We start from the raw sequence: 21,129 nt of genomic DNA, 5'->3' as shown, positions 1-21,129 counted from the left end.
TACAAAATCAGCAGGGGATCAAATACTTTTTATCACTGTACAAATAAAACGGTCACTAACATCAGCTATTAGAGTTAGAACTTCATAATTGTGGTGTGCTGGCTCTCTAACCAATATTTATATCTTCATCATTGTGGTGTGCTGGCTCTCTAACCAAGATGTATATCTTCATCATTGTGGTGTGCTGGCTCTCTAACCAAGATGTATATATTAATCATTGTGGTGTGCTGGCTCTCTAACCAAGAAGTGGTGCTCAGTCCTAGGACTGTAATACTGAAATGCTGAAAGAAGGGTTCAGTGCAGCAACTTAATTATCTTCAATAATGTTTAACGCTGACACGGTGCTCTGAAACATGATTGAAGGAAATTAAATAATTGGACAGGAAAAGGTGCAACGCTCACTCACCATTAAAAATACGTAGTTTTATTAGACTTTCAACGTTTAAAAGATTGACGTTTCGGCCTTCAGTGGCCTTCTTCAGAAATGAAATGAAATCCCCATACTGGACCTTCAGGGCTTTGTTTTAATTTCTCCTTACCAGTGGGTCTCCTTCCGTGTCGCTCTGGGACACTTGTTTGGAGGAGGCGCCCTCTTTGGTGGAGCAGTAGCCGTCGTAGCCCACGTCCTCTGGCCGTAACTGGAGCAGGGCCTGGCTGTCGTGCTGCAAGGAGGCAGATCTCCAGGGGTAGGTGTCCTTCACCCACTTGGACGGGTCCTCCCACGTCGCCCTCTTGCCGTACAGCTGTAATGGTGGCCACAAAACAAGCAATGAGTTAAGCGAAGGGAGAAATCATAGACGCTGATGATAGGGGCTACTTCACCCTACACCAGTACACCTCTACTTTGTGTCCTTTGACCTCCGTCTGTACCCACCTGGAGCCCTTCTCTAACGGCTTCCAGCAGGTAGGGCACCAGGGAGTAGTTCCATAGGTCAGTGAACCACACCCGCGAGCCATCTGCATCCATAGGGCAGGACAGGAAGAGCCTGGGACCTGTAGGCAGAACACAACACATTCAGTGTGGTTGGTGGGGTCAGAGACAATTTATGCTTGATTGGAAAATGTGGTCAGATGATGTGACGCAATTGCGGAGCCTACGGAGGCACGCAGAAGCCAAATTGAGCTCTGTACCGCATCGCCATGCGCCTCTCAATTTTTTTTTACAATGCGGAGGGCTCTGTATAGCTCCGCATTGACATGATAGGTTGACGGTGTGTGGGGGCTGGAAGTCCTGTATAAACACAAACTCACTGACAACAGCTCTGCGCTGCTCCGCGAAGCGCAAGAAGTATGAAGGCCCTGACTTCTGCAGAGGCCATATCACCGTAAATGCTGCATGGCTAATGCAGACGTCGGATCAACCATGCAGGGCATTTCAGTTTGAGCAAGGCATTATCTCACATAGCCAAAGTCATAACACCAAAATACACTTATTAAGTGTCATATGTGCAATGGTCAAACTATCATTCGAAATATGTGAACTCAGTGTGCGTGTGCGCATTGTCTAACCGATGGTGACGTCTGAGGAGCTGTGGGCCTCCAGGAAGCCGTTGAGGTGCTGCCACGTCTTGGGGATCCAGTCGATGATCTTGATGAGGTCATTGCTACGCATGTTCCTGTCGATCTCCGTCTCGATCAGCTTCCTGCGCAGAAATCGGCCCAGGAAACCCTTGACTGGCTCTGTGTGGTTGGCACACAGCACCCACCTGGAGACACGGAGAAGGATGACGAGACATCATGTAAGACATCACACTCTATGGAGCAGCTGTGACTGCATTGGAGGCTACAGCGCTACATGATTCTGGTAGATCTGAAATGATTGGATCTAGTGGTTATTCCAACCAGCCTATCGAAAAGAAAGAAGCACCATGTTTCTTATACCTCGATACAATTCTTTCAGATCTGTGTGTGCCCAGGGAGAATGACACCAGGGGTCGATTTGGAATTCAGCATTAGGGAAATTCCACGCAAGTTTGGCCCAAAGATAATTATGATGTTTTGGATCTTCCTTAAATTACATTCATAGAAAGGTCCTTTGAAGGAAGGATGTTTGGCATATATTTGAAATCTGTATCCCAAATAAAGCCCCATTGGTGATGACTGCTCTGTCGTCAGTTGTCATAATAAAGATGACTGCATGTTCTGAGGCTTGCACATCTCATAGTCAGGAAGGAGGTTGTGCAACATTTGGCCTCCTGGCATTTTATGAAATACTGGGATGTTTACTGTACACTCCATGGTAACAGTGTGATGAAAATGTTAATAAATGAGTGATTTTGCACCCAATGACAAATATATCTGTGGCCACATTAGACCTCATTATCTTCTCAAATATGTCACGTAAAAAATGACCAGGTGTGTTAGGCCTCTAATTTAAATCAGGTCAAATTAGTGAAGCTAATTAGCCAAGTTTAAGATGCACTATGCAGAAATCGCTCTGCCATTTTCTGGTTATAAAAATTCTAATAGTTAATCTAATTTCAGTTTATGTGACAAAACAAGGAAGTATAGCTTAGAGAATCATTGTACCATCTAAACCGCTGTGAAATATCTTTCCCATAACCACAAATATTGTATTTTCAGCTGTTTGAAGCTGGTGTACAAAACCAAAGTAAAAGACGCAAAAACTCAACTTAAGAACGGGAAGCATAGAAATAGCGCACATAGAACAGATCTACCACTTCTTAGACTTGCTTTCAATGAGAATGACAGATCTATATTTCTCTGTGAATTTGGTCACCCAAAAAGTAACATATTGCAGCTTTAATTACTGTGCTCCCAGGATATAAAAGATGTATTCTTCTACATTCTAATCTGTAATATCTGAAGTTGACTGACAGATCAATGGTTTGAAAGACATCCACACAACTATTTCTGGCAGTAGACCTGGTGGTGGTATTATTATTTCTAGTAGTGGAAGCAGGAATGAAATGCTGATGAAATACTGTACATAATCACAATGTTCTTATTGGTAGTTCTACTATTGACTACTGATTCATTTTTAACCGATTTACCAACAACAACAACAAAAAAGTAACCCTTTTTTAAATAACACAGCACATCTTATTGTTGAAAAAGGCCCCAAAATAATGTTAGTTAGCAAAAATCTGCTTGAATATGTTGTCTGCACAGAAAAAACAAAGCAAAGAGCAAATGAAGCTTTTGAATCCTGGTCTGAGTGTTGGTGAGGGTACACATACCTGAAATTATGGTGAAGCTCAAGGTTGGGAGAGGAAGACACTCCCTGGTTCATGGTTCCAATCACATATGGGCTGCAGACAACACAGAACAATTTGCAAGTCAATTATACTGAGGACAGTGCAGTTACGTACCAGGGCCAGGCAATAAGGATATTTACCTTTCCTTTCACAACAGTGATTGTGCTTAACAGGGAACAGTAGGTAAACTATCTTGAATAGAATACGAATGGCATGGTTGTTGGTATAGAATCTCAGTGTTCACAGTGAAACTGCCACACCACACTATAGACACATTAACTCTAACTGTTGTATTTGAGTTAGACACAATCACCATCACCACCATCATCACCACCATCATCATCATCACCACCACCATCACCTTCATCACCAACATCACCCCTACCATCACCAACATCATCACCACTACCATCACCTTCATCACCAACATCACCCCCACCATCATCACCACCACCACCACCACCATCATCATCACTACCATCCTCATCACCACCACCACGGTCACTACCATCATCATCACCAACATCATCACCATCACCATCATCATCATCAACACCATCATCATCACTACCATCATCATCACCACCATCATCACCATGGTCACCACAATCATCACTACCATCATCATCACCATGATCACCACCATCATCATCACCACCACCATCATCATCACCAACATCATCACCACTACCATCACCTTCATCACCAACATCACCCCCACCATCATCACCACCACCACCATCATCATCATCATCACCATCACCATCATCACCACCATCATCATCACTACTATCATCATCACCACCACCACCATCATCACCATGATCACCACCATCATCATCACCAACATCATCACCATCACCACCATCATCATTACCACCATCATCATCACCACCATCATCACCACCATCATCATCATCATCATTACCACCACCATCATCATCATCACCACCATCATCCTATAGCGGCTAGACTTGCTTCATGTGCCGGTGGTTGGAGCTACACTCACCATTTGTGGTACTTGTAGTTGAGGAATCCGTTGAAGATGTCGCTGAGCGAGCCGATGTGGTGGAGGTTGTCCAGTATGACCACGGTGGGCAGCTCCGTCTCGCTCTCCTCGGAGTTGCACTGCTCCGCCAGGCTGGATAGGTACTGACGCAGGTCCTGCACAGAAACAACACACAGTGAGCTTAAAGATGTGTCCATTATTCAGTAAGTGCTACTTTGTCTTTGAAATAGGACCACTGTCCTTGATATACTGTACAGTGCCAAACGAGGCGATTATAGACAAATATGCCGACTCCTTAGCGACTAGCTCCTTAATACTCTTGGCTGAGTGTTTTCTTACCTTGCTGGATTTCTGGTCCACGTTGAAGCTAGCCAAGTTGCTCTCCGTGACCTTTCGACCAGACTTGGTGACGAGGAACTCTGCCAGCTTGCTGGCCAGGAATGACTTCCCAGTGCCGCTGGGGCCAGAGAGGATGATGCGGCGATGCTCCATGAGCAGGTTGAGGTATCTCTGGATGATGGGCTTGGGGATGAGGGTGTCAAATACCAGGCTGTCTATGCTGTTCTCCTTCACACCTGCAGGAGACGTGATTGTCTGATGATACTAGGTGCTAATAATACAGGATATTATCATGCTAACGGTATACTGTATGGATCATAGCCTCTCACAACCTGTGTTGACTGAATAGAATTCATGCCATTCTAAAACAAATGGAATTAATTAAGTGAGTTCATTCACTCAGGTAATAGCACATCAAATCGAATAATGAAATGCATTGTGACTGTGCGATGGCCAATCCATTATGTTAACATAAAATAAATCATGAGAAATGGGAAGACGAGTTGATTATTGTTTATGGTGCAACTCTCTGGGACATCGGACTGGGACGTCAGGTGCCGTATGTATCAAGCGTCTCAGAGTAGGAGCGCTGATTTAGGATCGGTTTTGCCTTTTCGATCACAATGAATAAGAATACATGGACAGGGGGGACATGATCCTAGATCAGCACTCCTACTCTAAGATGCTTGATACGGCCCCAGAAGTCAGCTGCAGGTCAGTGGGCTGTGATTTCATGTTTTAATATACATAGCTGCTCAGGTTGTGTAACTAATTGCAGTTTGTCACACTGAAATGTGAACAATTATAGACCGTACTGCAACACACCACATTACACAACAAATCAGTCCCTGAAACACAATTCATTAGTGCTGAATAGCGATGCATTTAATAGACCCTGGCGGAATAAATCACATTTATGAGACCATCTCAAGCTCATCGGCCGGCATTCTACAAATAAGTGTTGGTTAGCAATAAGCATACAAATGGTGCAAAGGAGTTTGTTTAGAGTCGTCTATTCAAATGGAGAACCAACACCAAGACGTGTTGAGTGATATGCCCCGCCACACTCTACTCAAATGTGACATTGAAGCAGCTTTTCTCATGATGGATCACACAGTGTCGTTTAGATCCAATTCAGCTTCAATGACTGCAGAGTAACTATAATTCAGCTTAAATGACTGCAGAGTAACTATAATTCAGCTTAAATGACTGCAAAGTAACTATAATTCAGCTTCAATGACTGCAGAGTAACTATAATTCAGCTTCAATGACTGTAGAGTAACTATAATTCAGCTTCAATGACTGCAGAGTAACTATAATTCAGCTTCAATGACTGCAGAGTAACTATAATTCAGCTTCAATGACTGCAGAGTAACTATAATTCAGCTTCAATGACTGCAGAGTAACTATAATTCAGCTTCAATGACTGCATAGTAACTATATTTCAGCTTCAATGACTGCAGACTAACTATAATTCACTGTGGATGGGAGCTTGGACACTACTCCTCCAGTGAAAACACAACTGTAGTGCAGAGTGCTGACACCGGATTCAATGGCACCCAGTTCAGGCCTGGCCCACTACATTTTCCTGCTGATGTCCACTGTTGTGACTATGGGAGAGAAGCGGCCATTACAACCACAGGAATATAGCAGCCAACATGCAGGTGAAATAAAGGACGTGTTGTCTACTCTTTTGCTCTGGTGAATAAAAATGGAAGCTGATGTTAGTCCATTTAAAACACCACCTTTGCCCATTCAGGAGCAGAAAGTTGACTGAAGTGTCCGAAGTGCTTTTCTAAGTGCATGAGGGTATTGTCATGTCAGGATTAAGAAGCTTTTGGACCTTCTATTTAAACCTCTGGGGTTCCATTTTGTCATGGTTGGAAATGTGCCATCCTATAGACAGAGCCCTGGGTTGTTCCTGGTCAGGTCTCATGGTCATGACTCAAAGCCCTTCCTATATCTGTGGTATTTTGATTTAATAAACGTTATTATCCCAGCAAGGGGAAATGTGTTTGGTCATGTCCTTAAAAGGATGTAGGACATACAGTAATACATAAACACACAATAATAGAAACAGTCAAATGCATCATGCCATTAGTCTGGGCCATCCTAGTACCTTTGAGGTTGACGCTGATGACGTTGTTGTCCCCCACCAGGTAGCCACAGGGCAGCATTTCAGGTAGTTCAGAGGCGTGGGCTCGCACCACATCACCCATCCTGTAGCACACTATACTGTCCGAGTTCAGACCCAGGCTGGTCAGTGGGTCCACCCGGAACACATACTCCTGGATGGGAAATGGCCAAATAGGATTTTAAGATAAAGACACATTCTATCTAATATCTCAGTGTTTATCCATATATGTTTCCACAACAAATAAATATTCTGTCAATCATACAGATGAAGAACCATATATCATGAGCTTTCTGTGACTATTGAAATAAACATGACACTTCCTCATTAAAAACAAGAAGCAAGACACAAATAACTGTACTTAGAATAGAGTCTGACTCAACTATCTTTCACCCATAAAATTCCTGCTATACACACTTAAATATATATATATATGGAAATGGAGCGCTTCATATTTGGTTTTTCGTCTGCAGGGTTCAGTCAGTGATTGATCATATGGTGAGCATGGGATGGAGGTTTTACCTTGAATAATCGTCTGATTACTCCATCTAGCACATCCCACTTGGTCTTTCCGCTCACGCCGATGGAACCAATGAGGTACTCCTGGCTTTGCATACCCTGAGTGTACGATAGGGAATTAGAAAATGTAGGATGTCAGAGACCAGAAGGGGACTGGCCACCCCTCAGATCCTGGTTCCTCTCTAGGTTTCTTCCTAGGTTTCTGCCTTTCTAGGGAGTTTTTCCTAGCCACCGTGCTTCTACATCTGCATTGCTTGCTGTTTGGGGTTTTAGGCTGGGTTTCTGTATAGCACTTTGTGACATCTGCTGATGTAAAAAGGGCTTTATAAGTACATTTGATTGATTAATTGACATTAATGAAAATAAGTGACAAAATTGTTGTACCGAACAGTGACTTGGACTGAAATAGGTGCCGGTATTTATTTTGGTTGCCGGTACTATTTATATTAAGGTGCAGGAGCTCCACAATACTTTTGAGCTAATGTTTTATGAGAGGAACAGGAGCTCAAGCAGTAGAAAAAATGAGGTGCGGGACTCGGCTCTGGTGAGTTCCTGCCCAAGTCAAGCGCTGGTACCGAAGCATCTGATTATACGACAGCATAAGATTTTCACATTGTTATTCTAGGCACCTATATCTCATTAGTTACTTTGGTCTTATTAGAGCCAGTGTTGATTCTAGGCACCTATATCTCATTAGTTACTTTGGTCTTATTAGAGCCAGTGTTGATTCTAGGCACCTATATCTCATTAGTTACTTTGGTCTTATTAGAGCCAGTGTTGATTCTAGGCACCTATATCTCATTAGTTTCTTTGGTCTTATTGGAGCCAGTGTTGATTCTAGGCACCTATATCTCATTAGTTACTTTGGTCTTATTAGAGCCAGTGTTGATTCTAGGCACCTATATCTCATTAGTTACTTTGGTCTTATTAGAGCCAGTGTTGATTCTAGGCACCTATATCTCATTAGTTACCTTGGTCTTATTAGAGCCACTGTTGATTGTAACCACAATGCGGACACTGCGCCCCTCTTTGCGTAGATTGCCCTCATAACCATCGTCCAGGAGAATATCTGTAGGCACAAACACAACTATCTATCAAGGGAGGAAACAATCTTGGGGAAAAACATCTCTGTAATAAAAGCGTCATCAAAATATAGACGAAAAAACAACAGAGACTAAATGTAATATAGAGCGGTCCCTCTGCCTGTTTGCAAGACATGGTTGTCAGGCTGGAAAAGTTACTTTGCTTGGAGCTCCAGATATGAATTATAAACAGGTTATTTTTCTCTCTCTCTGCTTTATTTCCATTGAACTGGGGAGGAAGGGGACCTACTTTGCATTCGGCTGGCTTGCTGGCACTTAGGCTCTGTGCAGGGGTGATAAGGGCCCTCTGCCACTCGTCTTCCCACGCGCTGCTGCTCCCAACTCATCCCCCCATCAATTAAACAGCCCCAAAGTCCTCTGAGAGTGTTCTATTTTAATTACAGGACAGACGAGGAGACCAACGAGCGCTCCACTCATCGACAAGGACGGACTCGGAGAAGAGGAGCATACAAGGTTTAATCTCTCTCTCTCTCACTCTTTCTCTCTCTCTCTCTCTCTCTCTCTCTCACTCTGTCTCTGTCTCTGTGTCTCACAACTCTCAGAGGAGTTCTGTTCTGACGTCTGCTTGATTGATGCAGATGTTACTTCAACTTCAGGAACTCTTCATGGACAAACGTGCTGTGGTGGCTCACCTTCATCCAGGTAAATATATTGCATATCTTTCTACTAAATCATCATCCAGGACAATATATTGCATATCTTTCTACTACATCATCATCCAGGACAATATATTCTATATTGTTCTACTAAACCATCATCCAGGAGAATATAATGTAAACTGTTCTACTGAGTTGTAGAGTCATGGGGCTGTGGTGGATCACCTGACATGATGGTGTCTGTGATGTTGAGGTTGTTGAGGGACAGGCCCAGAGCTGTGGCTCACCTGACATGATGGTGTCTGTGATGTTGAGGTTGTTGAGGGACAGGCCCAGAGATTGTCGCGAAGAGGACGAGGATGTGCTGGAAGTCTCAGAGGGCGGCCGGCCCGTCTTGGCGGGTGTGGCGGCTGGCGTGGTGCCTCCCGTCTTGAGCCGGTCGTTTTCCGCTTTCAGCAGCTCGATCTCGTTCTGCCCAAAGACAGAGAATAAACATCAGGAGGATACTCTAAATGTCACTGTCGGCGTTTCCTGACAGATGCTGTTCTAAACCATTGAAACAGAATTACCAGAATGGACATTCCCATTCAAGTCGATGTTCTGTGATGGGTGGACCAGTGACCGTATTGAGTGTCCTGTCTAGTAATTATATTTCTATGGTTATAACTCATCATGTAGGCCTACGCCACCTGTTGGGAGACACACCACAAATGGACGCTTTTATAGAGCAATCCAGAAACTCAGCCCAACCCCATGTAAAATAAAATAATTATACTGAGAGGTAAACCGATTAGGAGAATATGGAAATGTCCTTGCAATCAGACTGGCCATAGTTATCATTGTGGATCAGTATTAGCCTCATTGTTGACTGTGAGAGCCCCTTTAATCTCACCAGAGCTCTTTGTACTGGGATGTTCACAAGTCTAAACCCCAGATTAAGGGCCTGGGTAGATTATCTACACATTTGAGGAGAGAGCGCTGACTTCTCCAGTTGTTGCCGTTTTGTCATGGGAGTTGACATCAACGGCCAAGCCACTGTCCCCCCGGACTTTGTCACGAGCTTCATTGTCAGTGCTCTACCAGAAAGGTGATTGGGTGTATGGTACAGCCAGCCCCACTGACAGCTAAGCCTAATTAGTGGTCTGAGTGGTTAAACTGTAAATTGACCACGGTGCCATCGCGGCTTGTTGGCTTCCGTGGCCCCGGTGAGAGCAAGAGACGGGCACAAGCCTCTCCCTGACCCCCCACTGACACCCCTGGCATGGCATCAAAGAGCCAGAACAATCCCCAAACACTGGTATTAGCTCCCTAACTGCGTAGTGTCACGGCTCACTGGCCCCTGGGAAACAGGTCTCTCTGGGTGCGACCCAATAATGTCTCCTTCCTGAATTATTTTTTACAGCATAAACAATATACATACAGATAAAACAACAGATAAGAGATGGACTGGATTAGTGTTAAACACAACAATAGAAGGCTTTATGTACAATTAGAGATTTGATATATAAATCAGTGCTAATTCACATTGGTGGTCCCCCAAGGTTTGGGTTGTGCATTCGTTTAGCAGGCTACCTGGTTCCTCACCTGCATACGGTTCATGGCTTCTCGGATCTGGTCCAGGTGGTGGGCGGAGCTAAGAGCCTCCAGGCGGATGTCTGTCAGCTTCAGTTCCTTCTCCCTCAGCTCATTCTTCAGCTGCAGGATGATCTCCGCCTCCGCCTCCGTGCACTCACACAGCCTGCAAGGGGTCACACAGGGGTCACAGGGCTAGAAATACTACAAACAGGGATAGTTACACATACAGGCTAGAAATACTACAAACAGGGATAGTTACACATACAGGCTAGAGATACTACATAAAGGGATAGTTACAAATACAGGCTAGAAATACTACACAAAGGGATAGTTACACATACAGGCTAGAAATACTACAAACAGGGATAGTTACACATACAGGCTAGAGATACTACATAAAGGGATAGTTACACATACAGGCTAGAAATAGTACACAAAGGGATAGTTACAAATACAGGCTAGAAATACTACACAAAGGGATAGTTACACATACAGGCTAGAAATACTACAAACAGGGATAGTTACACATACAGGCTAGAGATACTACATAAAGGGATAGTTACACATACAGGCTAGAAATACTACACAAAGGGATAGTTACAAATACAGGCTAGAAATACTACACAAAGGGATAGTTACACATACAGGCTAGAAATACTACAAACAGGGATAGTTACACATACAGGCTAGAAATACTACAAACAGGGATAGTTACACATACAGGCTAGATATACTACAAAAAGGGATAGTTACACATACAGGCTAGAGATACTACATAAAGGGATAGTTACAAATACAGGCTAGAAATACTACAAACAGGGATAGTTACACATACAGGCTAGAAATAATACAAACAGGGATAGTTACACATACAGGCTAGAAATACTACAAACAGGGATAGTTACACATACAGGCTAGAAATACTACAAACAGGGATAGTTACACATACAGGCTAGAAATACTACAAACAGGGATAGGTACACATACAGTACAGTACAGGCATGGGAAGTGTCCACCGAGGGAACCAGGGAACCTCAACCCCCGAGGGAGAGAGAGAGAGAGAGAACTCGGCTGTACAGTCAAACCAAAGAGGATCCATTGGAGTCAGTAGAAAACCGTTATGGCAGACATACTTAGAAAACGAACGAACGCACATACACACAGGTGGTATGGGGTCACACAGGGATCAGGAGAGCATTGAGGATGAGTGAATCCTCCATCATAGGAATTTTCCATCTGGCATACCAAGCAAAGACAAAGATGGTGTTGGTCTACGGTCCCAGTGTTGCTACTACTACTACTACCATTCACTACTATCAAACTCTGCAGGTCACAGCTGAGTTTACGATCTGAAATGGGGAAATTTACTTCAAAACCCACACCATGAGCATCACCCACCACGGCTAGGAAAGCCTGTCAGCGGTCCTCCAAAGAAATTAGGGCAAACCAACTTGTCAGCTGGCCCATACACAGCAGATGTGAATTAAACTAGCATGCTTGTGTCACTGTCTGGCAAATGCAAGGCCAGCTGAGGATATTAACAAGATGGAGGGGCCTTCCGTACATGGCCAATTCACCAGCAGTGTCAGTAAGCACGGAAATATAATATAACCTCCCATGACTGCAACAAGTGATTTTTAATATTTGTGTACGCGGCTCACTTTCTGGTGCATTATATGTTTGTGTCGTGGCCTAATTGGGGCCATTTGTGAGAGAAAGGTTGCGTCCCAAAGGGCACCCTATTCCCTAGATAGTACACTACTTTTGACCAGAGCCCTATGGGTCCTGGAGTGCACAATATAGGGAATATGGTGCCATTTGGGACACAACCAAATATAAAAGCAGGCTGAGTTTTGATGGTGTTAAGAGAGATGCATGATGAAAGCACTCCACACCCCGACAGCCACACACTGCCTGTTACCGAGATCTGTGCTTGTAGACCACATGACCGTTTAGGCTTCTCTTTGACATCCACATGGGGAGGGGCTTGCTATCACAGAAGCACTTGTTACTGTACAGACAGACAGATAGACAGACATGTGAAATGGAGAAACAAGGTGAACAAGAAGAGACATAAAAGAAAAGACCAGGTGAATTCAGAAGGAAAACAACAACATTTGTGCCAAGAAATGGAAGATGCTGAATTATGTTATGTATGTAGATTGGGATGTAGCCTGTGTGTGTAATAATAATCATTAGGTGGGTGCTTATATTTGTACCATTTCACATAGACAAGTGTGTATTATACGCATGTGTGAATTAGAAATGTGATTTTTGCATATCCCAACTCCCCCCCGAGACACCTTCGGAGAGTGGGGTTACGGCCAGGGTCAGCCATTATCAACAGTGACCCTTGAGCAATTAGGGTTAAGTGCCTTGCTCAAGGGCAAACTGACATATTTTTCACCTTGTCGGCTTGGGGATTCAAACTAGTGACCCTTCGGTTACTGGCCCAACGCTCTAACCGCTAGGCTACCTGCCGTGTGTGTGTATATTGCAGTATACTCACTCTGTGGTAGAGGCTGAGGAGAGGAGTGTGGGGAAGCTGTCCTGTCTGTTAGCATGCTGTAGCTTGGGCGAGGACGGCAGCGATGAATCCGTCATCTCTTCGATGTCATCGTGGGGAGACTGAGGCTTGTTGCCCTTCTTCTTACTGAACGCCTGCTTGAACGAGCTCCGCAACTGCAAGAGAAACAACCAAAACGTAAACCTCGCCCATCTCTTCAACTTAACGTACATCATTAACGTACATCAACGTTCCTGTCTTGCCAAGTCAGTGCTGTTCTTAGGCAACAGTCACCATCTGAGAGAAAGGGAAAGCAAGGAAACTCAATCAAGGGCGAGAGAGGGATCCAATCAGGGGCGACTGTATGGAGGAGGAATGAGGAATGCAGGGAGGAGCCAGACTGTATGGAGGAGGAATGAGGAATGCAGGGAGGAGCCAGACTGTATGGAGGAGGAATGAGGAATGCAGGGAGGAGCCAGACTGTATGGATGAGAAATTAGGAATGCAGGGGAGGAGCCAGACTTTTTAAAGTCCTGGAACTAGAAACAAACAGGCAGTCAAAATGGAGGAGGAGGAGAGGGGGGCTGTTTCCATGCCGAACAGTTGTAGAAGGGAAAACGTTGAGGAACTGAGGAGGAGGAAGAGGAGGAAGTCACCACAGCACACGGACGGTAGACGCTTTAGTACAACTGACCTGTGCTGGGATGGAATCAGCCACCTGCGGATAGAACAATCACTACTGTTACCACAGGATCACCCCGCTCCACTGACCCACACATCATCACTACTGTTACCACAGGGACACCTCGCTCCACTGACCCACACATCATCACTACTGTTACCACAGGGACACCCCGCTCCACTGACCCACACATCATCACTACTGTTACCACAGGGACACCCCGCTCCACTGACCCACACATCATCACTACTGTTACCACAGGGACACCCCGCTCCACTGACCCACACATCATCACTACTGTTACCACAGGGACACCCCGCTCCACTGACCCACACATCATCACTACTGTTACCACAGGGACACCCCGCTCCACTGACCCACACATCATCACTACTGTTACCACAGGGACACCCCGCTCCACTGACCCACACATCATCACTACTGTTACCACAGGGACACCCCGCTCCACTGACCCACACATCATCACTACTGTTACCACAGGGACACCCCGCTCCACTGACCCACACATCATCACTACTGTTACCACAGGGACACCCCGCTCCACTGACCCACACATCATCCCTACTGTATTACCGCTAGGGCCACCATTGTCTTTAAAGTGGCAATCTGGAATTGGTACATCCATTTTTATACTTTCAAATTAATGATATAGATTGATTCTTAAAGAATATAGCTTATAAATGCCTCATGAGCTTTGTTCAACTGTCATACCCCAAAATACTTCCCTTGCCCCTTTAAAACTTAATTTAACTGGCAATTAGTTCCTTAGGTTTGATGCATTTGCATTTTGTTTCCTGTACAAGGTGAAGAATGGCTCCAGGAAGGGGAAACTACACCTGATGTGTGTGTGTGTGTGTGTGTGTGTGTGAGCCCATGTCCCTCTCCCTGCTGTTAGCGATGCCCTCTTCAGCCAGATCACAAGCTCTTCATTAACCTCTGAGACACACACTCCCAGTATTTCAGGCCTCAGGGGCACAGAGGCAGAATTTATATGCAAATGAATAGCGGCATAAATAAGAACCTGATTTGTATTTATGAGCGTGGGTTGAGCTTTTCTCTGGCTCAGAGTCTGGGAAGGATTGGGAAAGAGAATTTAGCAGTTGTAAAGATGCTGGTCGTACTCCGTACATTTAGCAGTTCATCATGGTCTGTTTCCCAGAAGAGATAGTATGGAGGTCAGATTGTAAACTCTTAAAGTGTGGTTGTCTTCTGTACTGAAACTTAATATAAGAATGTATGAGTTATTATTAAATGTAATAAAAAATTATTCAGAGGGTCATGACAAATAGCAGTCCTTAACCAGCAGGAAACATGCACACTGTATAATGGGCAGAAAAACACAGGGTAGGATTGACAAAAACATTGATTTTGAATGAATGCGTTTCTCAAATAGGGTTTGTCATATTGGCTCCACGGTGGGGCAGAACCGTAACTGCACACAGAAGGAGAGGAGAAGGAAGGTTAATATTACTAGGAGAGATGGACTGTACGCTTAATCAAGGGGTACACTGACTGGGGGACTGAAGGAAACTAAGCGGGACAGCACTGATTGACGCTCAAATATGCATCCGTCCCTTTCGGGTATATGGACCACATTAGGCACAATTTGAAATAGTGAATTAAGCCTTTATTCTGTATTATTAACACATTTTATTAGGCATTTATGTAGTGTTTTCTTATTCACACATGAATGAATACAGGAAACACAGAATGAAGGACTAACAACTGGCTAATACTACAGAATAAAGGTCCTATTTAACTACTTATATACACAATATTACACTTAGGAAATGAGTGCCCATTATGTGATCCTTGTACAAAAGTGTTCCACCTCTTTGTCTTTCTTTCACACTCATTCACTCTGTCATACAGACATGCAGGAGGATGGGGGTGGTTCATATTCACCTTGTTGCCTCTCTCCTTTCCCTGGCAGAGGGTTAGGGTTAGAGAGAGCATGAGAAAAGGGAGTGGAATTAAAAGTCACAGTTATGACAATGTATGACTGCTCAGTGGGAGTGTGAGACATGGCATGGTTTAGATGGTTCAGAGGTTAGAGTGAAGTGCACCGCACGGAGACGTCTATATGACCTGAGAAAACCCCTCCTCCTCTCCTTCTCCCGTGGGATTTCTTCACTCACTAACTCACCCAGCTCTTCTTCTTCTTCTTGTCCTCTGGGTCTTTGGCGCTGCCCAGGGACGAGTGACTGGCTGCACTGTTGATGCTGGACATGCTCTCCGACGAGTGTTTCCGTCTAATCCGCAGGTCTGGAAGCACAAGACAATCCTCTTTTTAGTTTCTACCAAGTCTAACTCCTGAGTGGCAGGTGTTTAAGATCAACTTTCAAAGAGGGTGAACATTCTAGAGTGGTGTATGGCTGCTCTCATGAGTAAAGAGGGACAGAGTTTGAAATGTGTGGGCCGATCAAGAGGAAGAGGTGCGGTTCTTGCCCACGCTAAAGCGCATATGGAGGGTTCTCCTCTGGCGCCGCTACCTTTGTGTAGGTGGTCGGGGCCGTTGAGGGCAACTTGGATGGCTGTCTGGGCGTCTGTGTTCTGGGCTTTCAGCGCCTCGATGGTCTCTCTCAGCTCAGCCAGCTCCGACTCCTGAGGGAAGAGAAGCAGCAACACAGATCAACCTCCACAGCACCACACCGCCACAGACAATGCTAACCTGCTCAATTGAAAACAATGGCAGAATGTGCTTGATTATAGATATACTGTAGAAACATCATCTGGTGTCCCAAAAAAATAACAAATGTGCTTTATGTGGATCTTGAATAGACCTTTTTGATCATTAACCCTATTGAAAGAGAAAAATCTTGTTTTCTGCCTCTAAATCTCTTTTAACGGTCTACCCTTCATTTCGGTCGGGGGCACCACTCTCTCAATTCTCAATCCAAAACTCAATGACAGTCGTACGATATGTCAGTAAAATATTCCTGCTTCAAAAGCACACAGAGCTAGGCCTTAAGCAAGTTTAAGAGGATAAGGTTTGGCAATATAGTTTTACCCTCCGCCCCACCTGATTGGATAAAACCTACATGGCACAGTACCTCTCTATTAAATCCACATGATTAGATAAAAAGGCAACAGCGCTCCAATTCCCCCAAAACCACTGTGGGCTTGTGATAGGGTTTCAGCCTTAATTAAAAGTTGGGAGGGCGCAGGCGGCTTGCTTAACAAAGACGTCCCTCTAGAATCTCTCGTTTAATTTATCCAGGATTAAGGCTGCCACAGCTCTTCAATGTTATGAGTAGGGTTTCCACCAACAGGCGGACAGGTGGAGACGCTCACGTTTCATCACAAGGATGGCTTTACATTTACAACACATGTACCATTCTTTCACTGATCCTCGTTTTAGAGCTCGACGACGCTACTCTTTCTGGGTACTTCTTCCAGACCCTAATCTCACTCAAGCGCTGCCAATTACAGACCATAAGAAACACTTCTGTAATCTCTAATGTGGTCTGATATCTGGCTATGAGTATAGCATCATTCAGTACATATATGCCTGAAGAAATAACTCTGCAGAGTATGGAGCAAAACCAATGTCCTGTATTAGGATACATATGAGACAAGTTCTATCAATATATCATGAATATCTTATATTAAGAGGGGAAAAGGTCCCACACTAACCTTAAAGGACAACTCTATCTTTTGGTATTTATTTCATTAGTCCATTGTTGACATAGTCCCCAAACGTTTTGCTTGTCAGCAATCAAGTTGTCAAGATACTGTATGTAACTTTCAAAATACAGAAATCATCCCTGCATGATGCGTTTTGCATCATATGACAATGGACTAATGAAACAAATACCAAAAGATAGATAATTTTCCTTTAACATAGCTTTTAACTTAATGAAGCCTTCATAAAAAGGTCTATACAGAAATCATTCATAAGCAAATGTCATGCTGTATAAAGGGTGGCAAATGTGCCACGGGCACGACACAGGATGATTATAAATGATTTATGGTACATTATGCAGTGCTTATGAAGACCTTATGAATGCTCTATAACGTTTCTATAAATTACTGTTATTGTAAGGTGTAAATGACCATGGATTAACAGTGATATGCACAGACAGGCAGACTTCTCAGAAACAATGAAACACTATAGCCTGATACAAGCTTTATACATGAGAACGTATCTGGAAGCGGTGGGCCGCAGCAACAGAAAATGGCACGTACCTTTTGCTCAGCTGTCATGGTGAGGCTCGTTAGGCGACAGGTCATGTTCCCCAGGCTCTTCTCAAAGGCTGCCACCAGGTGAGCCTGTCAACACAGAGGTCAGAGTTCAACACAGCAGCACAGTCAACACAAGCACTGGACGGGTCATAAAAGCAGGCATAAAGGGACAACATTAAATTGTCACATTTTCTGTCACATTTTCCTGAGGTCCTATAAATATGCCATTCTTTGTAGTTGGAACAACCTCTAGCCAGGTGGATTCAAGATGATCCACAAACACACATTTAGCACACAGTGTGGAAAATCCATTGTTAGATAGCCACTTAAACATGTAGAAGAAGAATCGACGCGACCTGAGGGTGTAGGCTATTTTTTCTCTCGCCCTTTTCATGTTCCCTCGTGTTTCTCATGAGTCATCACTCTCCCCAGGGACCCTCAGCTCTGATAGACTGAGTCAAGTCATCCCTCTGTTGAACCACCAGCACTGACTGACTGGCTGGACCATCATGTTTATTTCTGTATCTGAACCAAAACACTAGGAACATTCCCCCTAGTTACAGCTTGCACTTTACAATGGCAAAGCTGAGCCTGCTGCATGCTACAGCTAACCACTCCCCCACTGGTCCAGGGTGATAGCTTTGACGTGGGTTATGAACTGGAAGTTAACATGAGGAGGTTCAAAGGAGACATGATGTACAAAACTTGTAACCTCTTGGGGAAGTTGCTGCTGTGCTACAGAAGAAGTGGTAGCTACACTACGTCAGCTCTTCTGAAAGTTATAAACCTTCACTTTCACTGTGGTTCAAACTGAAGACAACAGCAGCAGCAACAACAACATCCATGATTATGACCGATTTTATCAGCCAACTGGTGATTTGAACATGCACAAAAACACAGCTGAACCGAGACCTAAAGTAAAGAGAAAGGTGGGCATATCTTCTTGTACACAGGTCAGAGAAGGTTTAGCATTTTTTTAACGGCGCCTGAATTAATTTTTCACCTGAAGAAACACCGGCGACAAACTGAAGGGTGCCAAATGTTTAGCAGCATGACACCATCTGCTGCACTGAGCCTGATGGAAGTAAAGCTCCATGAAAATGGGATAGCACAGTGAGGGAAAGTGTGTGTGTGCGTGTGTGTGTGCGTGCGTGCGGGGGTGATAAGTCCTCACCAAAAAAATACAGGAATAGCAATTGTGTATGTGCATGTGTATGACAGAGAGAGAAACAGAACAAATAGTGTGAGCTCACACCCCCGCCCCTCCACAGCATGGAGCCTCAGACACCTGTCAGGACCAGTGAGTCACACAGAGTCAGGCAGTGTGCCCACAGATAAGAGAAGCTCAGCTCAACAGGGCTAAGTAGCAACACAGTATTCACAGTCCTACACCAATAAGCCAACACCACCATATTGGTCCTCTTCTCTCCTCTCTGGCTGAATCGCATTTAACCTTTGCAAAATGTCATCCGTCCAATCCCGTCAGCCCCCTCCATCATGTGACGTCCACCCACCGCTGCTGCCCACCTGTCTGCCCTGCGGGTAGGGCTGTGCGGCTGCCCACGCGTCCCGCGGCTGGGCCGTCTGTGCAGTCTGGGCCCCCCGGCCACCCTTGGCCTTGCGACCCCTGCCCTGGGGCCTCTGCTGGGAGCCGGGGTAATGGTTGAGGGTCGGCCAGACCAGCGAACCGGCCAGAGAGCTGCCCCTACTACTACTGCTGCCCAGTGTCGACGCCATCCTCAGAGCCCTCTCTGCTCTACCCATCCACACTCATTCACTCACTCACTCACTCACTCACACACACACACACTAATGTAGTCTAAGCCAGCACAGACGGCTAGATATACTAATTCCCAAATCCCCAAAGAGAGAGAGGGCAAAAAAGAGGTAGAGGGGAGGGGATAAGAGAGAGAGGGAGGGCAATCTAGTGAGAGAGGGAAAGGAGTGAGCGAGGGAAAGGAATGAGAGAGAGAAAGGAGTGAGAGAGAGAAAGGAGTGAGAGAGAGAAAGGAGTGAGAGAGAAAGGAGTGAGATAGAGAAAGGAGTGAGAGAAAGAAAGGAGTGAGAGAAAGAAAGGAATGAGAGAGGGAAAGGAATGAGAGAGAGAAAGGAATGAGAGAGAAAATGCTGGTTTTGCTAATTATGTTTTGTTCTGATCAAAGAAACCCTAAACAAACATGAACTAGATTGACATGGACATGGGAGAGCTTCTCTAACCATATGTGTCTACGCACATACAACTATGTGCCTGATGTGGCAGCCATTTTAGCTACAAGTCAGGCCAGACTGACCTGTTAAGACCATGCTGAAGGTGACACAATGAATAGTCCTTTATTAAAAAAGGTCAAAAGATTCATCTCTATATTAACATATTACAAAGAGTGTGAGTAGATACAGTAAATGAACGTCTTACGTACAGCACATTAGTGTCCCGTGTAGCTCAGCTGGTAGAGCATGGCGCTTGCAATGCCAGGGTTGTGCGTTTGATTCCCATAGGGAACAAGTATGAAAATGTATGCGCTCACTACTGTCAGTTGCTCTGGATAAGAGCGTCTGCTAAATGACTGAAATGTAAATGTAATTAGGGTCAATCTACAATGACCTCAATCAGCAGACACCACACTCACAGCTCTTCTCATTCGTTCAATTACAAAACAGTGCCTCGCTCTAAGTGGGATTTACATTTAAGAGAACATTTACATTTACATTTTAGTCATTTTAGCAGACGCACTTATCCAGAGCGACTTACAGTTAGTGAGTGCATACATTTTTCATACTGGCCAACCGTGGGAAACGAACCCACAACCCTGGCATTGCAAGCGCCATGCTCTACCAACTGAGCTACAGCAGGGCTCATGATGCCATCTATTTTGTGAAGTGCACCAGTCCCTCCTTACATGACTGCAAACATACAGTATGCACCTGCTGAAGATACAGTATCTCTGCCAGACAAACCAGCCCACAGCATATAAAACACTGCCTTAACCAACGCTGCAGTGTATGTTTCAAGCACTGGAGTCCTGGTAGAGAAATGTTGTCCCGATGCACAGCATCGGGCCATGAAACCTGGGTACCAGACACCATTCGGTACCAGAGAGAGTGTAAGGGTCTGGCGGGGATGACATTTCGACCGTCACACCCCCTACCTGAACAGATTGGGATCAGGAGCCCAGGAAAGGCTTGGCGGTTATATATATATATATATATATATATATATACACAGTTGAAGTCAGAAGTTTACA

The 21,129-nt window shown here is 44.7% G+C and overlaps 1 protein-coding gene across 3 annotated transcripts in view; it reads right to left on the bottom strand.

The window, feature by feature from the left end:
- Positions 1 to 21,129, bottom strand: part of LOC311129748 (neuron navigator 3-like) — a 753,845-nt gene that overhangs the window by 5,829 nt on the left and 726,887 nt on the right. Inside the window, exons 25-40 of one of the 3 annotated variants that reach the window (XM_084162171.1) lie at positions 17,891 to 17,974; positions 16,195 to 16,306; positions 15,849 to 15,967; positions 13,694 to 13,717; positions 13,003 to 13,175; positions 10,503 to 10,656; positions 9,206 to 9,389; positions 8,191 to 8,288; positions 7,223 to 7,318; positions 6,686 to 6,854; positions 4,567 to 4,802; positions 4,228 to 4,382; positions 3,201 to 3,272; positions 1,510 to 1,706; positions 875 to 993; positions 540 to 743 (exon numbers count right to left, since the gene is read on the bottom strand). In XM_084162171.1, the coding sequence (XP_084018297.1) occupies positions 540 to 743; positions 875 to 993; positions 1,510 to 1,706; positions 3,201 to 3,272; positions 4,228 to 4,382; positions 4,567 to 4,802; positions 6,686 to 6,854; positions 7,223 to 7,318; positions 8,191 to 8,288; positions 9,206 to 9,389; positions 10,503 to 10,656; positions 13,003 to 13,175; positions 13,694 to 13,717; positions 15,849 to 15,967; positions 16,195 to 16,306; positions 17,891 to 17,974 (2,196 nt within the window). Of the gene's footprint in view, positions 1 to 539; positions 744 to 874; positions 994 to 1,509; positions 1,707 to 3,200; positions 3,273 to 4,227; positions 4,383 to 4,566; positions 4,803 to 6,685; positions 6,855 to 7,222; positions 7,319 to 8,190; positions 8,289 to 9,205; positions 9,390 to 10,490; positions 10,657 to 13,002; positions 13,176 to 13,693; positions 13,718 to 15,848; positions 15,968 to 16,194; positions 16,307 to 17,890; positions 17,975 to 21,129 lie in introns of all 3 variants that reach the window. The other 2 variants (XM_084162172.1, XM_084162173.1) reach the window with 2 other exon arrangements.

The sequence above is a fragment of the Coregonus lavaretus genome, assembly GCF_964263955.1.
Source record: "Coregonus lavaretus genome assembly, chromosome: 5".
NCBI classification, from domain to species: domain Eukaryota; kingdom Metazoa; phylum Chordata; class Actinopteri; order Salmoniformes; family Salmonidae; genus Coregonus; species Coregonus lavaretus.
This window is presented reverse-complemented; position numbering and strand designations above follow the sequence as displayed.